The sequence below is a fragment of the Bombus terrestris genome, chromosome 11, assembly GCF_910591885.1.
Source record: "Bombus terrestris chromosome 11, iyBomTerr1.2, whole genome shotgun sequence".
Classification (NCBI taxonomy): Eukaryota; Metazoa; Arthropoda; class Insecta; order Hymenoptera; family Apidae; genus Bombus; species Bombus terrestris.
Window position 1 is genome coordinate 17,687,826 of NC_063279.1, and position 19,198 is coordinate 17,707,023.

At 35.5% G+C, this 19,198-nt stretch overlaps 1 protein-coding gene and 2 long non-coding RNA genes across 5 annotated transcripts in view; all 3 read right to left on the reverse strand.

The window, feature by feature from the left end:
• LOC100646310 (transducin beta-like protein 2) overlaps positions 1-19,198 on the reverse strand; it is a 65,921-nt gene that overhangs the window by 45,429 nt on the left and 1,294 nt on the right. Inside the window, exon 1 of one of the 3 annotated variants that reach the window (XM_003399279.4) lies at positions 13,373-14,931. The exons of the other annotated variants lie outside the window; for them this stretch is intronic. Coding sequence (XP_003399327.1) covers positions 13,373-13,523 — 151 coding nt within the window. The 5' untranslated portion in view covers positions 13,524-14,931. Of the gene's footprint in view, positions 1-13,372; positions 14,932-19,198 lie in introns of those variants that run through there. 3 annotated transcript variants of the gene reach the window in all.
• On the reverse strand, positions 709-4,146 carry LOC125386027. The gene is made up of 3 exons (XR_007225844.1): positions 3,365-4,146; positions 2,070-2,866; positions 709-859 (listed from the first exon to the last, which is right to left on the reverse strand). It is a non-coding gene; the product is annotated as an uncharacterized LOC125386027 (long non-coding RNA).
• Positions 15,323-16,726, reverse strand: LOC125386026. The gene is made up of 2 exons (XR_007225843.1): positions 16,293-16,726; positions 15,323-16,196 (listed from the first exon to the last, which is right to left on the reverse strand). It is a non-coding gene; the product is annotated as an uncharacterized LOC125386026 (long non-coding RNA).

The following is a 19,198-nucleotide window of genomic DNA, read 5'->3' on the forward strand; positions in this document are numbered from 1 at the left end:
ATTTAAAGGAATTTAATAAAAATTGTTTAATTTCAAATTTAGTATTAATATTTTTAATATTATTAAATTTTATAACTATAGATTTATTAGTATTTTATTTTATGTATGAATCTAGATTATTATTAATTTTTTATATAGTAATGGAGTAAGGATATAGTGAACATCGAGTTTTGGCTACTTTTTATTTAATATTTTATATTTAATTTTTTTCTTTACCAATATTATATTTAATTTTGAAATTATTGGAAAGTAAAAGAAGAGTAATTTTTTTCATATTAGGAGTTATAGAAATTAAATTAGATAATTTTAATTTTATATATTTATTAATATCTTTTTTAGTTAAAATTCCAGTATATATATTTCATGGTTGATAAATTAAAGCTCATGTGGAGGCTTAATTTTTTAGATCAATAATTTTAGCTTCAGTTATATTAAAATTAGAAAGATCCATATCTTTACGGAATGTTACGTGGAATATTATGTTTAATTTTTATATTTAGAAGTATATTTATAAATTTATTATATTATTTAATAGTAATTAATTTATTTGGAATATCGATTTTAAGATTAATATGTTGATTTCAATTTGATATAAAATTAATTATTGCTATATCTTCGGTTATTCATATAGGAATTATATCTATAGGAATATTAAGAGGTGTAAAAGTAGGGTTATTAAGAGGATTATTAATAATAATTTCTCATGGATTTGTTTCTTCTGGTTTATTTTATTTAGTTAATATAATTTATATACAAATTAATAATCGAATTATTTTTATTAATAAAGGCATTGTTGAAAATGACAACGTGAGTTTACGTCATCCATGTTACGCTCGTCCTCCATGTGCGAATGCGCTAGCTACAAAAAAAAAAACAGTAACTAGAAGATTGTTCTAGATGCAATAGATAGACTCAATCGATAGTTTTTAAGATGCTCTTTTTCCCTATTCCATGTAAGCGTGTACGGTTTTTCGGCTCAGAACGGTGTGATAGATTTATCCGTACAATATATTAGGTCATCCCATAAGTTCGTTCAGGTTTTCGAGCGGTTATATATGTTAAGATTGTTTACATACTTTCAGTTTCATGAAAAAATGTAATCCCCCTCTCGTTGTACAACCTTCTTCCCATTTTTCAAGTGCATTAGTCCCTTATCGCCGTATGTTTATAAATCAATACATGAAATGTATACACAAAAGTCAACACGAACTGATGGGATGACCTAATAGTAATAACTATTGTGGTGCTACCTCTGAATAGAGAAATAACAACAGGTATAATTATTTAATACCTTCAATGTCAATAATGTGATTTATAATATGTGTATATAATTCTGCTCAAATTTCTTTAAGTATAAGAAGTGAGATTTTTTTATTAATGGGGTTAATTAATTGATGTAAATATTTATTGTTGTTTTATTGTTTGTTTAGTATTTTATTGTTTATTTATTCAATTTATTTATTTAGATTGGAAACATTTTTTATTTAAGAATAAATATAATAAATAGAAATTTATTAAATTATTTAACTTTAATTTTACATTTATTACCTTTCAATTTTATTATTTTAAATTTAGTTTTTTATTTAAATAGTTTAAATAAAAAATATTGAATTGTGATTTCAATGATATATAAGAAAGTATTTTAAATTATTTTAAAAATAATAGTTTCTGGAATTATATTAATAATTATAAGTATAATTTTTATATTTTATTAATAAATAAGTGAATGAGTAATTTATAGTTTAAATTCAATAAAAATAAATTTAATTTTAATAATTTGATTTAAATTATTAATATTTACGTTTTTAGTAATATTAGTGAGATCAATAATTTTATTATATAGTGTCAGATATATAGATTTAAATAATAAATATTTTATTAATCGTTTTTATTATTTAATAATATTATTTTTAATATCAATAATTTTTTTAATTTTAAGACCTAATATATTAACTTTATTATTAGAATAAAATGATTTAGGTTTAATTTCTTATTGTTTATTTATTAACAATTTATTACTTTCACTTTCCTAACGAAAAGTGTGAGCAACGAATCCGCTTTCTTCGTACCTAAAACCCACCCATGCCGAGCTTTCCTCCATAATAACACGAGAGCAGACAGTCAGTCAATCGACATTCTGGACGAGGTTCGAGAGAATAATCGCCACCCGCCTGGAGGCCCACATGTCAGAGCGAGTGCCTGGATGGCATGACAACCAGTATATGGCTTTCGCCGAGGTCGCTCGACGGTGGACGCGGTTAGGCGAGTGAGGTCCATGGCGGAAGACATGGTTTCCCGAGGCGGGGTGGCGTTGGCAGTTTCCCTGGATGTCGCGAACGCCTTCAACGCCATCCCCTGGGACAGGATAGTGGAAGCCCTGAAACACCTGGAGGTGCCGCCGTATCTCGGTCATTCGAGCGTATTTAAGCGACAGGTGGGTCGCGTACACCGGTAGGAACGGAGAAGAGAGGAAGACGGTCGAGCGTGGGCGTTCCACAGGGCTCAGTACTGGGACCCATCCTGTGGATCACGGCCTACGACTCGGTCCTTCGATGCCCGATGCCCCTGAGGGCGGGCATGGTATGTTACACGCCGACGACACCTTGGTCTTGGCCGGGGGACGCCGCTGGTACGAAATCTTGAACCAGATGCTCGGTTTGAGCGTGTCGCCGGCCAAGTCCGAGGCCATGTGGTTCGGCCGCCGCTATAGAGGAGCTCTTCCCCCTGGAATGTCCGTGAACATCAACGGGGAAGAAGTCCCGGGGAGATGCCAGATGAATTACCTGGGTCTCATCATCGACAGCCAATGGACCTTCAGGCCGCATTTCGAGATTCTGGTTCCAAGGGTGACAGCCGCAGCCAACACCTTTTTTTTTTTTTTTTTTTTTTGCGTTGGGAGGGGAAAATGCTATTACGCATGCCCAGTGACCCGCATCACTGGGTTATGTGGGAGTCGGTCGGATGTCGTTGCCATACCCACTAAAAACCCCTCCTCCTTCTTCCTCCGCTTTGAGGGCAGACAACCCCGGTAAAACCTGTCGGCAGTCATCAGGGTTGTCCTTTCGTGCCCCGTTGTATCTACTTCTTCGGGCAGTTACTGCTCATGTCGTCTTCTCAGCCAGTTCAGAATACTGGGCTGATCTCCTTCTGCAGTTTTTCGTTGTTTCGTGTTGTTGCCTTCATTGCTCCGCGTAGTTGTTGTTTCGCTCGTTCTCCTCCTTGCCTCTTCCCAGGCCCTCGCTGTCACCCTCCTGTGACACATGACGGTCTTGCAGAATTGCCTGAATTTATTCCAGCTCTCGTTCTTGGCGGTCACCGTGGCGATCAGATTGCCCACGTCTATCTTCCCGCCCAGAGCCAACACCTTATGCGGTTTGCTGCCAAACATCGCGAGAGCAGAGGTCGGAGAGTGCGCCGGCTCTACGAGGGAGTGGTCCGGTCCAGAATCCTCTACGGAGCTCCCGTATGGACGGAGATCTGATGGCGAATGGCCGCAGCTTACTCTTGTTGAGGAGGTTGCAAAGAACGATCGCCATCCGCATAGTGAGAGGATATCGAACCATATCCTACGCGTTGGCGTCCGTGCTGGCGGCGTCCCCACCGTACGAGTTACAGGCCCTTGCGCTCCGACGGGTGTACGAACCCTAAGGGACCTGGGGGGCTCGGACGGGCTTACGCCGTCCATCGCCAGCCGGCCGGCCCAGGACGTCCGGACGGAGGCGAATCTAGAGACCTGGGAGCGATGGAGCTCTCGGCTGCTCGAGGATGATGCTGTGCGGCCACATCGAGGCGCTCGGGCCGTACTTCCCAACTGGGAGGCTGCTTGCTTGGAGGGACCGAGGCGGAGTTCCGCTCACCTCCTTGGACGACGCAAATAAATGCTCACCGGCCACGGAGTATTCGGCGAGTTCCTGCTAAGGATTCGGAGGGAGGCGACATCCATCTGTCACCACTGCAAGTGAGTTGTATGTATATTGGACGTGCGTTATAGTTGTAGTAGTTGCTGGTCCTCGTCCGCAGTAATTGTCGCTAGGGGCTGTTGTAGATGTCGCTGCTGGTTACTGCTGATTTTTCCTCCGTTTTTTGGTGTGTGAAAATAAAATCCGGTCGCCGGGATTCGAACCCAGGATCCGAACGTTCGCAACCTAAGACGTTAATCACTGCTTTTTTTTTATCTTTGTTTATTAATTCCAGGTTTTTTACATATTTTTTTACATCATTTTTTTTCCAGAATAAACGCTGGATTCTAATTGTAGGGTGGTACAGGCAAGAGTACCGATACGCGACGGTACGACGTAGCCATGCATTATTACATTCTTTTCTCTTTTACGTTAACCACTGCGCTGCCGTCGTCCGACACTAGTCAGTGTCGAGTGGTGGTATTTGGGCTTGTCGAGTGCCGCCACACAAGGAAGAGGAAGACACGGCGCAGCACATTCTGGAATTCTGTCCAGCGTGGGAAGAACCGCGTCGTATCTTGCGACTCGTCATCGGCGAGAGTTTGGCCCCCGAGGCCGTCGTCGGGGCGATGCTGAGGGGGCACCAGGAGTTCATCGCTGTTCTCTCCTACTGCGAGCAAGTTATGCGCGTGAAGGAGCGAGCGGAGCGGGATAGGAAGAAGAGACAGGATCCTGTCAGGCTGCCGTACCCAAGAGACCTTGCACGCCGCAGGGTTGCGGAACCACCACCACTACCGTCCTAGGTGCGTTTAAGGAGCCGTCACGCCGAGGAGGGTCTGGGCCCTCCCCGGACTTGCAAGACGGTACGGGGAAGAGGCGTTAGGAGTTTTGTGGGTTCCCCCCCCCCCCTAGCGGCCCAAGTCAAGACAAGGACGCCTCCCTTAACAACAAATAGGGAGAAGACGAAGAAGTGCTCCGGCAGGATTTCGCAAGAGAAGCCGGGCCACTTCTGCGAAGCGTCAGGAAGACCACCGTGGGGTTTTAGTTGGTTTGAGTCCGACACTACCCTCTCGCTACCCAGGGGCAGGGCGTCCGAGAGGATTTCCCCACGTAAAAAAAAAAAAAAAGGGTCAGTCAATCGACAGAAGTCAAATCGCAATCTCAGCTCGATAACAGTCAAAACATAGCCGGCAACACGAAAAGGAGTCTCATTCCGTACTCGTTAGTAGTTTGGCAGTCGACATCCTCACAATTGAAGTTATTGAATTGTTGGAAATATATAATATTATAACCTGTTAAAAGCAGCGTTATACTCACTGAATCACCCCTATTATCCTAATCGAAATAGGGGATCGATCTATTCACGGCGTCGATTATTCGAATCGTAACGGGAATTTACGACTCCCGTTGACGCGCTTCTTCGAGATCGTGTCTCTCCGCGAACGGTCGAAACAGTAACAGTTATTAATTTTGAAACTAATAGAAAAGAGCTATAAATAATAATTATGATTTATGGCATCAAAACGTTTAGGGCACATAGGAAGATCTAAATTTTTAGAATTGAAAAGTAAACAAACGATCGATGATATAAACCACATTGACAAAATTATACCTAATGATAATTTATGTGAAGCTTGTATAAATGGTAAACGGGCACGATTACTGTTTGAAAAAGCAATAGATAAAAGGCCACGTTTTATTATTCATTCATGTTTATGGTCGAATCACTCCTTCAATCATTAATAATAAAAATTTAATTACGTATAAATCAGATATTTCAGTTTTTCATGATTTTATTGCAGAAGGTGATTCAATTTAAAGATTTTTAATTTGTATTGCAATAATGAGGAGGAATAATCGTCGAATGAGATGAAAGACCATTGTGTACAAAGAGGTATCAATTATCATTCGACGATTCTACGAATCTTTCCATTGAATAGTGTTTGGAAACGTATGATAAGAACGATAACGGAGTTATGAAATAACCGATTAACGACAAGTCACGCGCAATGATAAGCGGTGTTAGTTTAGAAAAACGTGTTTTAGGGAGAATCAATTCTTACTACTACAATTCTAATCAATTTAATTCCGACTAAAGCTTTAAAACAAGATAAAACAGCATATGAATCGTGGCGCGGTGGCAAGCCTCGAGTAAGATATTTTGAAAATGTCAGTTCTACTGTTTACGTACACGATAAAACTAGGAAAATTTACTATAGTTAGAAACATGAATATAGAGATGAAACAAATTACGTAAAGGGTTGTAAAGTAAAATTATAAGACGAAGTTAGTAAACCTGTGATCGAAATGGATATCGGCAATGAGTTTTTATTTCAAAATAATAAAAGTGAAATAAAAAAGGAATTTGAGCCTGGAAGGAGCGATTAAACAGCTTCCTCCCATATTATATGATGAGAGAGATATACAATATGATCTCGTGTGTGCACAATCTCATCTTTTATGGTCTAAAACTGACAATAAATTGTCAACAAATTCATCTGTTGATTGTTGTATCTACATTAACTGGTAAAGCAAATATATCTAAAAATATTATATGCAGTACTTTATGCAGAGGATTTTATAATTACTAAAGTTAACAGTGGAACAACGAATAATTCTAAAAGTTATTTAACGAATAAATTTAGCATGACAGATTTGAAAGGCATTGCATTTTTTCTTTTAATCTTTTTCCTTTTATTTAAAAGTTGTAAACAGTAACAAGAAAATTACTTTAGATCAAAGTGCTTACATAAAAACAGTTTTGGAGAAATTTAATATGCACGATAGTAGAACTATTAGTATACCTCTTGCAAGGAAACTGGATTATTTACGTATTATTAACATATATAATGATACGTACACCATTTGATTTAAGTACAACAGTAAATATTTAAAGCAGATATATGAATACAAGTAACAAAAAACTTTGGCAAAATTTAAAATGGATACTGAGATATCTCAAAGGTTCAAATGACATGTAAAAGGCGACTATAATATATATAAGGTATATAAGATATAATTCTGTATTCCTTTTTGTAATAACACCGCGTAATTAAACTGTAATAATTATATATTTTGTGAAGCACTTTAATGCAAAAGACAATGGAAGCTTTAAAAGTGAAGAGAAATATAAAACCTTTTGATGGCGATAGATATAGCATTTGGAAATTAAGAATATGTGCTCTAGTGAATGAACTTGATGTAATCGAAGGTATCGATGATAAAATCGATCGATTAACCGATGACTAGATTAAAGCTGAGTTAGTCATTAGTAGCCTTATCGTAGAATATATATTTATTCGATTTTTCCCTCGGCTTTACAAAAGCTGGAGGTATTGCAAAAGGAATTTTGGATAATTTGAATATTATCTACGAAAAAAAAGTTTTATCACGTGTAACCGCGGCTTGGCCTTAGTTTCCAACATATTCCCAAAACTGTGGGTACAACTACAGAGAATTCTGCCTAGAATTGTGCGTCCATGGCAGCGTATGCGTTAATATTCGTTGCCGATTGCCTCGCCACAGCGGCGAATAGGTAAAATGATGTCTAACACAAATTTAATTTTTATCTTTTGTCATTGTATCTTGTTACCAACTAACGTATCGCTGCTGCCACGGACGCACAATTATACGCAGAATTCACCGTGTGATATTTGCACATATCTCGGAAATTAACAAAAGATCATCGTATCGCAGTGTTTACCAGCGATCTTAATGAAATTTATATATGACGTAGCCGTCAGAAAAATATTTGACCCGTTTCTTTTTTATCGGCAATCATGCATATTGAGAACCAATCCCAAAGTCTGGGCTGGAAAATCCGTTTCGACGAAATTCTTGAAAATTATTAATAATAAAGTTGATTAGATTGTTAGTTGATTATATATATAGAGTTGATTGTATAAATTGATGAAATTAGTGTTTTTCAATAACAAATTAGATGATGTAAATTCTTTTGTAAAAGAATCTATTTGTTTATTATTTGTTATTATTTTATAAAATAACATATTAAAAAATAGCGTAATTTTAATAGTTTTTTCAGGTAAATAGCTGATTTTATTATAATTTATCATACACTCGTTCTTGTTCTTAGACGAATTCTAACAAAACAATTGATTATAATTAATTATTCAATATGATTTTCAAGATAGCGGCATTTTTCTAAAATGTCAACATCAGTAATTATTCGCAGCTATACAAATCAATCAACTATATCAGCTGATAGAAAATTGTCATTTGTATTGCAAATTATAATGCTGATAGTAAAGACCGCGTGTGCAGCAAACAATATTTAAAGTACTCAATGTCATCATTGGAATATCTACATCGGAAAAATTAAATAAAGAACTTTTAAGAACTTAGTTTGGAAGTGTATCTCTTCCTAAAACGTGCGGACATGATGAAGAATTGATAAAGAATACAATTTCGAAAAGAAAAACATTAAAATTTTTAGAAATACCAAAAAGTACAACAGAACTCATACAACCATTAGATACTTATGGATTCCATATTTTAAAAAATTTCGTAAGAAAGCTTTCAGACTTGACAATTAATTTATATCTCAATATTAATTTATATCATTGAAATAATATAATAAAGTTGCAGTAGTCGATGCGTCATCAATTGTCCTGTCTTAGATATGAACAAATGTTTAAATATGCATGATACCGATGTGGCTACATAGATAAGTGGTCAAAGGAATTAGAAAATTTCATGAAATTTTGTTTTACAAATTTGCAATGAACCGTTCCAACTATCACAATATAGTTGCTTTAACAATAAAACGTGCGTTGTATAAAATACATTTATGCTTTAATCGCTTCTTCTAGAGCGACTATTATTATAAAAACTATAATGTACAATTGACATTAATTGTTTCTATAGCATTAATTTTTTAAACACGAATGAGTGTCTGGCAACCAAATCAGGTCTTTTCATTGTTTAACATATATATACGAACAAGGAACAAGCAAAATATTGATTTGCACATTGAACAATCAAATTTCAAATATAATAAATTCTTTGTAATGCAACAATCAAGATTCAAATTTATGTTTAGTTTGTACATATAGATATATGTGTTTATAAACAAGTATTTAAGACAATTTGTTAACATTCACTTGGACAAACGATTAAAAATATGCTATTTTTAATACGTTACTAAGACAAATGGATTCTTTACAAAATAATTTACATAATCTTATTCGTCGTTAAAAAATACTAAGTTCATCAATTTACACAATCATTCTACTTGTAGTAGTTCCTGAGTTTCGTCGAAATAAATTTTTCGGCCCCAACTTTGGGAATTTTTTTCATCTCTTTAACATGGGCGTATGGCGATAGAAAAGAAATGTGTGTCAAATATTTTTATAAGAACGACATCGTACATAAATTTCGTCAAGATCGACGATTGGCCGTAATTGATTGTAAGACCGAGCGACGATACACGCAAAGGAAAAAGTTGTTCAAAATGTTGATTCCTACGACATATTAAAAAAGTCATCGAAATCCCAAATGACGACAGTTTTCTAAATAATTACCCAATTTACTATTATCTATTTCATGTTCTTGCGACAAATGAATATACAGAAATCTAATTATAATTATGAATTTTTGGAAACAACAAAAATTCATAAAGGCTAGGATTTTCAAGCGTTCCACTTCTCTGCATATGCGTATAAATCAGCATGTTTTTGAGAAATAACCGTTAAATTAGTTGAAATAAAAAATATGTACTCGAAAGCGATAATCGAATTTCCAATCGCTTATCGTGGCGTATAACAATTAAAATATCGATTGTATAAAACAATATGAAATTGCCTGCCTGGTTGGTACAAACATGTAATGATACGTTATCTCTATCCTAAATGACGCCACAATTATTAAAAAGAAGATAATATTATACGTTTTCGAAAAGAGAGACATTAATCATTACGAAGGAAAAGATTTATCGATTAAAAAATACGAACTCCAGACTTCTGAACTGTGTGAAATTACGTAAGAATGTTTATGACGATTACCGTTCTCTGTTAACTATTCTCTAAAATTTGAAATAACGAATAGCAAAATTTCTCAAATAACGATGTTCCAAAAATGATATATTTCGATTAAATGGCGGGGAACAGAGGCAATACGTAAATTTTACCTGAGAATGGCTATTTTATCGCGACAGTTCCACGTCTCCCAGTATCATAACGCAATAGATAAAATGCAAGTTTCTATTTATGTTTATTCAAATATATTCATATCTTCAATGTGCAAATACCAATTTTTGAGCGAAAATAACTTTCTGTTCTGTCCACGTAAAACGATAAATATACAAAAAGGTAGTAATATATTTTGCATGTAAAAAAAATTCGAAGAATTCTTGATTATGAGTTATAACGCTTACATATATGTGTATTATATAAAGCATTCGCATATGTTTAGAAAAAATCCTTGAGTCGACGATCTTGCAATTACATATTTTACAATACTTGATAGCACATTGGGAAGTCATGATTTAGTATTGTATATAAATAGAATACCATTATTCCAGGAATATTAGACTACATATGCGTATTTAACAAGAAATATAATTTTCAGTTTTTAATTAAAAAATTGTATCTGCTAAAAAGTATATTATACACAACTTCTCCAAACTATGTAATATTTATTTAAATAATTTTTTCGTTCAACAAATATATTGCTGGATTAATTGCCCAGCATATGCATACATATGTAACTACATATTTACGCGTATAATATTTTATTCAATGGAGAAAGCAAAACCGATCGACAAATAGAAATATGTAGTTGCCTACGGTCAGTGCACTATTCGCAACGCGTGTTGCGAGTTTTCAGGGACGTGTGTTGCCGCACTGGCCCGGAAAATGTAGCGCATTGCGACAAATTTATATTCCCCGCTACAACGGGACAGAAATCGCGTGCCGCGAGATTTCTTGTTTTTAATATCAACTTGATCATAATTTTCAACACGTGACACTATCCGTAATGGACGCTTAATTTCGACTAACTTTTATTACCAAAAATTATCCCAATAATATCAGTTATCTTTTTATATTAACTATTTCATTAAAATTATCCAAAAACTAAACCTACCCATCATATAAAAATCTGTTTAAATAATTATGTAGCTAACTGGCTTACTTATCCTCAATAATCCCTATAATAATTAAACATGTAATATGTTTACGGAAATAGATTAACAAAATACACCACGTCCTCGGAAAATCCATCTAATTCCGAATTCGTTAATGTTTTGTATCAGTCGAGGCAATGAAGAAATTAAGGATGAACGACAGAAACGTGTCTAATAGGTGCTTCCGGTTGCCATAAATAAAAAGTCCTCGAAAAAAATCCCTACAAGCCAGTATCAATTGTCCATTCGTCGGGCGTATTTGTCCGTACGGCCCTGAACGTTTCTCCTCGTAAGTACACGTGTACGCACGCGAGGCGCGCGTATAAATACACAGGCGCGATGTCGGTTTATTTATACGCAAGGGTGCCCATTGCCTCCCCCCCCTCCCCCAATGCTCTCTTCAACGCTTGATGTCGAACAACGTACAGAAAACTATGCATGTACCACGTTTTGTTTCTTTCCTACGATAAATTCATTGTCATGGCGACAAAGATATAACAGCGATGGCTCGAAGGAATGACACACACTGGCTTATAGCCGGCTTCAGTGATCGACATGCTTTGATAATCGTGCCGCGAGAAGTGCGGATTTTCGTGCACGCGCTTACTCGCACGAACCAGGTTTCAAGATCGCGATCTCAACGTCATTCGAATATCGTTAAATTTCGCCTCGAAACTATTAAATTGTGAATTTAACAACAATTGTATCAGATGTTCATAAAGTTGCATTATATTTTTAAGATCATAATTACTATAAAAGTATTTTAATACTAGAACTACTAGACTAGTCAAAATAATCAATTCACAATTTTTCATAAAAATTTTAAATTTTGAAACAATTTAATAATTTTTTGTAAAATATATAGATGGATAAAAGCTCGATTTTCTGCTTATATTATATGTTTGTTATCTTTCATTTTGATTTCTTTGATACAAGTTTTGTATTTTAGTCGTTAGTAAGCAGATCTAGTGCTAATACGGTAGAAAGAAACAATCGTTAATGATTACGTAATTGATTATATCACGATAGATAGTACGAAAATCAATAAATATAAAAAATAAATACAATTCGGTGAAGTTCGAACCTAACCTCTAAAAAAAATAATATCTCTTAAATATCTTGAAAACATGCAAACAGTATAATGCATGCAATTTGGTCCACTTTGTTCGCAGAGTATGTAAAAGCGTGTTCCAGCACGAAATATGTATTGCGTGCTGACGCAGCTGCGCTTCCCTTCTTTGATTTACCCCTACCATTTTGTCTGTCTATTTCTTTTCTGCAGCAAAAAGTTACTCGCCACCCGCTGATGCGCTATTCTTAATTTCAACAAGCAAGTAAATATTGAGAAGTTTATCAAGATCTTGCGCTTTCCTAATAACGCATTCCTAATAAAACGATTTAATCTCTCCAGCTTCCGTCGATGCGTATCTTTCTAATTGTAATAATTCATTATCGTTCAGACATGTGCTTAGCAAATGCAATACAAAGACTTAGATATCTGTTAAACTAGGCTAAAACATATTATCTGTGTATCTATATAAAATGTGTGCGATAATTGAAATAGATAGTAGCGATAATTACAATGAAACATCTAAAATGAAGTAACGAAAAATTCCTGTAGGTATATTCTCGCCAATACATTAGCGCGTTCACACGGAAATCATTTGCACTGTAACAAATTATAGATAACAAATAGTCGATGAAACTCCATTCATAGCAAAAGAGTAACTTCCCGCCAATTCTTCGCGTATTAACATGGGGACGGATCGAATAGTGTTGCAAAACGTGTGCGCGACGCGCTTAGTTATTAGTGCTATTACATTGCACTCAGCCTCATTTCATTTATTTCGATAAATTTATTTTCAACTAACATTTCCACCGCAGATTTTCCTTCAAAAGCATAAAGATGCACGTTCGGCTGAATTTCACACGTGATGCCAATTAACATTCCCAAACATGTAATTCGTTTACAACAGACGATTAGAATTATTAGAAATGTAGCGCGAATATAGAAAAAGACAATTATCAATGTAAGTTCTCGTGAAATTATAGATAAAATAAAGTGCAGAAAACTTTGTTGTTTCTTGTTTATGGAATTTAGACATGCTGACGTTAGACGCGTAACTCGTCCAACTATGTAATATGTTTATTCATCGTTTTGCTTCGTCTTGTGAAATTTCTTTTTTATCACAGTCTGCAAGTGAAAACGCGAAAAGAAAAGAGAATCGTACTTGACGGCGTGAGTGGTTCGCGAACACGCAAGCGTGGTTTTTTTCGACGAGGAGTCGTAGGGGAAATATTGCTAGTAAAATTTCTTTATGGCAATGCTTACTTTTTATTGAATCTGAAGGCTTATCGGACCGTGACAACCGGCTAACGATGTAACCGATTATAAACAGCACACCGCCAAGAAGCAGCGTGCTCATGAGCACGATCACGGACATGCTGATTCTCGGTGAGAATTTCCCTTCTGTATCCTCCATCTTCACCGTTTAATTAAGCCACAGCACTTTGTTTTTTATTTCACCGCACTTTCGACGCACGCTTGATTCAATATAGGTCCGTTAAAAATCAACGTAAAATACGAGCACGAGACGCGAGACTGGAACACACACACGAACCGCGTGTTCCAAAAAACATGAGATATCATGCAACGATCGCGGCCAGTGCGTCAACTCCACGGCAAACCTGAACTACTCGCTTTATAGATGGAATGCTCGAGCTCGATCATCGGCACGTCTTTAACCACGAACCAGGGGAATCGTAGAAACGAAACTTCACCAGATATTTCCAACAGTCTCTATTTCTTATTATCGACATCGATCATCTTTGTATCTTATTTTTACGTGGTTTTTTTTTTGTATTTTCCGTATGAAGTATATATTATAGGCGAATAAAATTCGTTGAAATGAAACAAAAAATGATTTTCCACATCCACAACAGCTTTGAAAGATCTCGTTTCGTAGTGCAAATTTTATAATCGTAGGTCGAACATGACTCGTAGAGACACACAGCAACTTGAAAGAATAACGTTCGCATTCCTTGATCCCCCACTTCGACTTTTTTCTTGGCACCGTTGCGAGATTTGTCTACTTAGATGATAAAGTTACCACTTCAAATCGTTTCTAGGTCACCGTCAAGTTCCTCACCAAGCTCGTATTTTATGTGTGACACATTGTATCATTTAAATTTCCTTCTTGTCAATGTTGCTTTTATAAAAATTATCACTTGGTGAACTTAATGTTTAATAATTACCCAGCACTGCCCGCGGTTTATGTCATCGATTTAAAATGAGAATAGAACACGTAACTGGCAATCGAGTGACCCAAGAACCGGCTACTCTATTTCGTATTCGTAAGAAGAAACGAAAGAGTGCCGAAACTTCCGTGAAGATGTCTTTCGCGAATTGTGTTTACGCAGTTTTAATAGGTTGTCACCAATTTGAATTTCTTGAAGTAATACTCACGACGTTATTGAATAAGATGTGCATGCGGTTTACCCGAAGTAATTAATGTTACCGCGCAACTTATGTAAGCCATTTAGGTGATCGCATGCTCTGGCGGTACACTTGTAAATCAGACGGAATCATCGCGATGGAGACACGTTAAGTGTTTGATCAGTGAACGTAATGCTCGTAAGAGCTCGAAGCGCGTGTTTGTCGGAACATGTCAATAGTGCCGGTATATACGCGCTGGTAACCTAGCTGCCTCGCGTTTAACTCGCTCTCTTCGAAGATTCCCCACCATTTCAAACCCCCCCCGAAGGTAGTTGTGTTCTCCCACCGAAACGGAAGTTGCACTTGCGCGATCGAATACTTCGATGTCTGGCGGGTAAGGAACCTCGCGCCAGCGATTAACATTCGAGTGATCGATACGATTCATCATATCAATGATATATGAAGTCCGAAATCAAATTAATGTTTGATAACTTCACTTTTCTCAAATTTCTCAATTGCATTACCCAGAAAATATAATTAACCTCCAATTTCAAGAAACAAATGCTTTATTTCCACACATTCACTTATCACAAGGAAATATTATAGATAACAATAAATTTCAAGGAAGATTAAAAAAGATGGTGTTTGTAACATAATTTTGTTTTATTTTCTAATTTATGTAATTGATCAATATGATTTCTGACTATATGTGTAAATCTTTTAATATTGAGATTGTAATAGTTTATAATTCTATTTAAAAGTTTTAATCGTCACATTATCATAAACAGAGAAAACATTAAAGTATAAGCACTAATTAATATTGGTATGTAATTGATATACATCAAAAAGAGGGAACAAAAATTTTATTCATTTTTATATTTTAGTAAAACGACAAAAGGTATAATGTTGCAAGAAGATACTTGTAACAAACGTGAATATTTCAATTTTTGCTAATGTTCCCGTTTATTAATATTGTTTTCACTCCTTCAGATTACATTTAGAAACAATGTTGTAGATTAAGTTCCGAATTCAGTTCTTTTTGTTCTTTTAAGAAAATAATCAAAGGTCATAATAAAAATGTATCTTATCTTAAACGTGATGGGTAACGGGATTCCGGAGATCCTATTACATCAACTCGTTCATACAAATTGTAGTGTCACAAATTTCTTGGAATAAAGTAACAATGTTCTTGGAAACTCAATGACTACTTCATTTTCTCTGGCGTAGACATATTTAAGATTCTAGAGAAGACGCACAACGTCATCGCTAACGATAGCAAGGAGAGATAGCGTCAAGCTTGTTTATCGAAAGCAAGGCCACTAAAAATTCGCCGAATAAAAATAAAAATATTATGGAACAAATCGACATTTATCTTGTTTACGATCTCATGTAAATCGTCTGTCCGTCTGCAAACCGGTAATAGATGTGAACAACACTGAGACAAGTGTGCATTATTAATATGCATTCGATCGTGAAGTTACATGATCCACTGTAACCTAACAACTAGGCTTACAAATGTGCTCGTAACGGCAAGATGCGTTAAATTCAACCCGTTATTCGCCCCGTTACTTTTCCTCATTTCAATCGTCTTCGTCCTCGATTTGACTCTCTCACGTGCAAGCCTCGCCATCATGCTTCATGTATAAACAGAACCTCCACTCATATACAAGGTGTTCATTTTTATCAATCTATTTGTATATTTAAGAAAATAACAACGATACTGTAAATAACAAGAAAAATACGTGTTTATAGATTTTCTAAAAAACGTTGCATTTTCAAGAAAAAGATAAAATTTAAATTAGTGTAGTTTACTTACTTTTCTGTACTTTTCTGGGATTAAAAAACGTTCTGTATGATGTAGGAATCGTCACGTATGTAAAGTTCCTATCCTACTCCTTGTTATATTTTATCAAATGCATGTCAAATTTGAAAAAAATTCACATCGTTAATGCGTTTCAAGATTCAGGTCTTAACAACGATTCCACATTTTTATTCTTTTAAAACCTTTGATATTGAACTGCTGCGCAATAATCAACGAATGTTTTGTTGCTCGTTTGATAAGTGAAGAGTGGTATAAACTCGAATCGGTTGAAATTTTTCTCGCGCACGCGCTGTATCTACGCCACTTCCTCGACTTCGTTTCCCGCGTCGATTCTGCAGCTTCTTGTGTATCACTTCACGAATATATATTTTGTTGGGACCCTGGGTTCGGGCCAACGAACCCTGACTCAAGTCTAAAAGTCGTTTGCCCTAAAGAATTTGGTTGACTCGAATAAACTCTGATTAATTAAGGAAAATTGGAGCTAATAATGGAACATAACGAACTATTTCTGGTACAATACGCTTATCGGGCGAAAAGGAAAAAGCACGTGTATCAGACGAATTAAAGAATAGACAAAATACAAACATTTTCCTGTTACAAATGGATATCGCAAGATCGATGCTGCTACGGAATTTCCGTTGTATTACTTCCTTGGTTAGTCATGTTACATACTTTGTAAAGACAACGAAGTGTTTGATAACATGTTTATCTAAGGATCAGCGGAAAGGTCAAATATGATTTGGAAGCATAGATCGATTAAAATTAAAGATCAAGGATGAATGTTTCTCGATTAATAAAAATTTCATGAGATCAATATTTTATCGAATCCGTTAATAATAAATCATTTTTATCCATCAAAGACAGTCTAGCAAAATAAACGTTGATAAAAATGATCAAAATATGTACACCGTCGAAACAGAAAACAGGTTAGAAATGATTAATAAATTCGTAGCTATCATCTGTCTCTGTTTTTATTAAAAACACAGCGAGTTCGTTGGAGGAATCGATAAATTTTGAATGTACGTTGCGCATCGATGAAATAATTGCGATCTGTGTATTACATTAGGTACGTTTCTTATTAGCACCGATAACGTTCGTCACATGCACATCTCGCGCGTAAGGTATATTATCCATGTTGACGCTTGTTCCTGAGATAAATTCGGTGTATATGGATCTTCAGCTGTATAGACGCTAAAATTATATAACGAAATCATTACCAGCAGTATCTACGCGTTTCTATTTAAAGGTATCAGTTCCAACGTACCGATGTTAATTAATATTCATTTCGAAGTAGAAACGTGTTCCAGAGTTAATTCGAATATAAAATAAAAATGAAATGTATCTTTCTGTGAATCGAACGCGAGGATTTTAAATGCAGATATCTTCGTCGAAGTTATTACGCTTTCGCTGACTCGGTGGATTTTCCTGTTAAGCATGTATTTGCGCTTCGAATGAATTTTCGCGCGAACATCAATTGGAAAATGGAATTCCGTGCTTGATCGATACGTAACGTAATATTTTCCTGTTCGTTTGCTGTTATGCGTAATAGTTGAATGAATTGCCTGCTCCAACACGATCGTCAGCATGGCTTAGTAAATAGCAATCGGGAAACGATAGTATTATTTTATTGAATGACGCGCTTAATTTAACCGCTAGCTAATGAAGGGGAGTCTTATTTCAAAAGAAGCTTCTATTAAAGCTTCTATTATCTGATCTGCGGTATGGATCATTTATCTGAAATTTTTCGATATTTTGACTTTTCACTTTACTATCAATCGACCGTCGAATTTTTTACATATCAATGATCTAGCACACAGTGAGTTTTTAATATATATCAATGATAATCAGTGATCGTTATCTAAATGTTTTTAAGATGATTTCAGTTATCAGTGTTCTGAGAAAATGTGCAAAGGTCAGGAGGAAAGTAGAAGAATTTCAAGCGAAATGTTTATACTTCGCTTTGAAGCTTCGTAACATACACGTTTTTTTTTATCAATGAGACTAGACTCATTTCTATAGTGATAAATGTAGTTGTTGAAGGAAATGGAAGAAGGTGCGTACAAACGTGTGACCTATTTGACCCACTTTTCTTATAAAAACTGTCGTTTCATTTCATTCTTATGTAAGTGACTCAATTATTATTCCTAGTAATTAATTTGTACTTTATTATCTTAGGAATGAGAAAAATACATAAATCTAAATAAATGGCAATCATAATGATCAAGTAAGTTATATGTTCTTGTTTTTGCTAGTTATATCGTCAGAAGGACAATATCACAATGCAAAATAGAATAATAGCTACACATTTATTAGAAATTTGTTACTTGTTTGATTTATTAAAGATTTCCAAGATTTAAAGACTGCCAAGTAAATAAAAGCTTAAATTATAAAAAAGAAAAATATTTCCATTGATAAATAGCCGAATAATTAACTTTATACGTCTATAATTTCTATTTCAAACCGATTTCCTGAAAAAATGTACTTTTCCGAATTGTATCACTCTTCTAATAAACTAACATATGTACAAACTAATTATCAGTAATAAAGTAACACCCTGTATGCACGCCATGATCTCTAGTACCTGAACTTTGAAATTGGCACAACGCCATGAAAGAAGTGCGCAATTCCGCGACGGGATTGCCACGCGTATGCGTTACCGGGAAGAATAATTTTGGTCCGTTGCGACGCAAGGGCGATGCTGCGTCAAACAAATTTCGAAGAAATAAAAACAAAAAGTATAGAGAGTAACAAAGGAAACAAAAGTCTCCAGTAAAAAATACAAGCAACTGGGAACGTTTCCGAGCGTTTCATTGAGAAGACGCAACTATAATCCCGTCCATCAACATTAAACGACCGGCACGCGTGATCCAAACACGTCGTTTGACGTGTGCGATTTAAAT